At 49.9% G+C, this 2,819-nt stretch overlaps 1 protein-coding gene across 1 annotated transcript; it reads left to right on the plus strand.

The window, feature by feature from the left end:
- Positions 1–2,274, plus strand: IRF2BP2 (interferon regulatory factor 2 binding protein 2; the record flags this gene model as incomplete). Its single annotated transcript, XM_019613514.1, has 1 exon — positions 1–2,274. A coding segment is annotated over one exon (876 nt), but the record flags the coding sequence as incomplete, so codon positions are not given.
- Positions 2,275–2,819: the final 545 nt, after the last annotated feature.

Genomic DNA, 2,819 nt, shown 5'->3' on the forward strand with positions numbered 1-2,819 from the left:
GCGGACGGAGGGGCCGCGTGCGGGGCCGGGGCGGACGGGGCTGGGTGTCTGTGCGTGTTTTGGTGGGTTCGCACGTTTCGCTGGCCGCGCGTCTCGTTGGTGCCTTGCGGCGGTGCGTGGCCGCCTTCTCACCCCTCTCCCGCTCTCCTTTGCCTTCTAGGGGCCCGCGCAGCCCGGAAGAGGAAGCCGTCCCCCGAGCCGGAGGGCGAGGCGGGACCCCCGAAGATGAACGGGGAGGCGCAGCCCTGGCTCCCGGCCTCGTCCGAAGGGATGAAGATGCCGCTGACGGCCACCTCCTTCATGTCGCCCCCGCCGCCTACCGCCTCGCCCCACTCCAACCGGACCACGCCGCCCGAGGCGGCCCAGAACGGCCAGTCCCCCATGGCCGCGCTCATTTTGGTGGCGGACAATGCCGGGGGCAACCACGCCTCCAAGGAGGCCAACCAGGTCCACTCCACCACCAGGAGGAACAGCAGCAGCCCCCCCTCGCCCTCCGCCATGAACCAAAGAAGGCTGGGCCCCGGCAGGGAAGTGCCGGGCCAGGGGGGCAGCGCGGCGGGCGGGCTGGAGCCCGTGCACCCCGCCAGCCTGCCGGACTCATCCCTCGCCGCCAGCGTCCCCTTGTGCTGTACCCTGTGCCACGAGCGCCTGGAAGACACCCACTTCGTGCAGTGCCCTTCGGTCCCGTCCCACAAGTTCTGCTTCCCCTGCTCCCGGCAGAGCATCAAACAGCAGGGGGCCAGCGGGGAGGTGTACTGCCCCAGCGGGGAGAAGTGCCCGCTGGTCGGCTCCAACGTGCCCTGGGCCTTCATGCAGGGGGAGATCGCCACCATCCTGGCCGGGGATGTGAAAGTGAAAAAGGAGAGAGACTCGTGACTGTGCCGGCCCAGCGCTGCCCGTCGCCCAAACTGCTCCGGTTCTGTATATATCTATAAATATATATATATAAATATATATATATCTCCAAGACAAGGGAAATGTAGACTTCATAAACATGGCTGTATAATTTTGATTTTTTTGAATACATTGTGTTTCTATATTTTTTGAAGACAAAAGGTATGTACTTATTATAAAGGCATTTCTTCTAATTCTTCTTTTTTTTTTTTCCTCCCGTCCTTCCCCCCCACTATTTTTTTTTCCCCTTTTGTTATAGCAACTATTTGTTGTGCTTCCCTGGTGACAATTACTGTTCGATGTAGGCTGTGACTTGCGCTGCTTTTTTTAGAGCACTTGGCAAAACAGAAATGCTTCTAGCTGTATTTGTATGCACTTGTTTCCTTTTCCTTTTTTTTTTTTTTTTTTTTTTAATGCCAAATACACTTTCTGACATTGTAAAGATCGCCTTACTGTCTGTGATTCCTTATTGCTGGCCCCTGTTTCTGTAGGGCTGGTGGCACGAGGTGCTGGGGGCAGGTGGGCGCAGGGAGCACGAGGGGCTCCTCCCGGGAGCGCCTGTCCGCCTCGTGTGGCCGTGCTGGACCCAGTCCAAAATTCCTCCGTGTTTCTCAAGGGAAGTTGCCTTTGGAGTAGGATGTGGAGAGGTGTTGGAGAGGCGCTGTTGAGTTAGGGATTTCTGGGTTGGTTTGTTTCTGTTTTTTTTTTTTTTTCTTCCTTTTTTAAGGCAAAGTTGACCGCAGTTCACGTGATCAGTTGTAAGATTACAAAACTGCATCTGTTCACCAATTGAGTAGTCTAACGTGGAATTCTGATAGCCAACCTAATAACATGATTGGTGACTGCACTGGTGTAGCACTGCCGTCTCTGAAGGCCTTCAGCATTGGGGTTTTGTGTCTTTGGACAATGCTGGGGAGGTGGGAGAAAGACTGTTTATTTTCTTTCTAATTTTACTTTAATTTTCAGATAGTGCAGGTGGACTTTTGAATTTGCTTATCAGTCACCTCTGGTGCTGTTGCTATTGTTACTATCGCTGACACGGTGTAGCGTACCTGTAGTGGCAGGTACAGTGTGGTACAATGACAGCAGCAACTGAGGCTCTGCCAGATTGCCTGCGGGTGTATCAGTGACAGCCCAAATGTGGGTGGAGGAAACCTGCAATTTCCTTATTACGTGTGCTTGAAACAAACCTACTGCTATTCTTTGAAAATGAAAATACAAACTGGTTGAAATGAAAGCAATTAGGGCTTCACATAATTGCTATGGCCCTGACTTTTAAGCTACTTTGGAGAACTCTTTTGTAAAGCCACTTATTTTGATCACGCTTCTGCATCACCAAGCAGACTTCTAAAATCAATAAATCATTGGTTACTAGAAATAGTTGAGTCTTATAGTGATGTTTTTGTGCTGTTTATAGTTCGTTGGCAACGCTGCAGTTGGATGAGTCCTTCTGTTGAGGTGTTTATAACTGGGTTATAAGCGGTTGTTTCTGAGCAAAGGGGTGGTGAGGTTGTCCCAGCCCTGGGATGGGCTAGTGAGCACTTGGTGCCCGAGGAGGAGGAGAAATCTGTTCAGCTGACGTAAATTTGAAAAATTTGGGGTGCTTTTGAGTCAACTGTTTTTATTGTGATAATGTCCAGACTGCAGTTTCATGCAGAGTAGCTCTTTTCTGGAAGACTTTTTATTTTTTTTCTCTAAAGAAACGGTCTTTATTAGTATTTGAAATCAGAACTGCACACGCACAGTAATTTTTTTATGAAGTGTTTAATGAGCACACCCACTACATTGTGTTCCATATTACAAGTCAATGTAATATTAGATAAGACTTGCATGATAAACAGATTCATTGAGTCGATATTACGCTTTAAATCTTATACCTATAGTCAAGATTGGTGTCCTATGTAAACACATTTAGCCAATTTGAA

The sequence above is a fragment of the Meleagris gallopavo genome, chromosome 2, assembly GCF_000146605.3.
Source record: "Meleagris gallopavo isolate NT-WF06-2002-E0010 breed Aviagen turkey brand Nicholas breeding stock chromosome 2, Turkey_5.1, whole genome shotgun sequence".
In the NCBI taxonomy this organism is placed as follows: domain Eukaryota; kingdom Metazoa; phylum Chordata; class Aves; order Galliformes; family Phasianidae; genus Meleagris; species Meleagris gallopavo.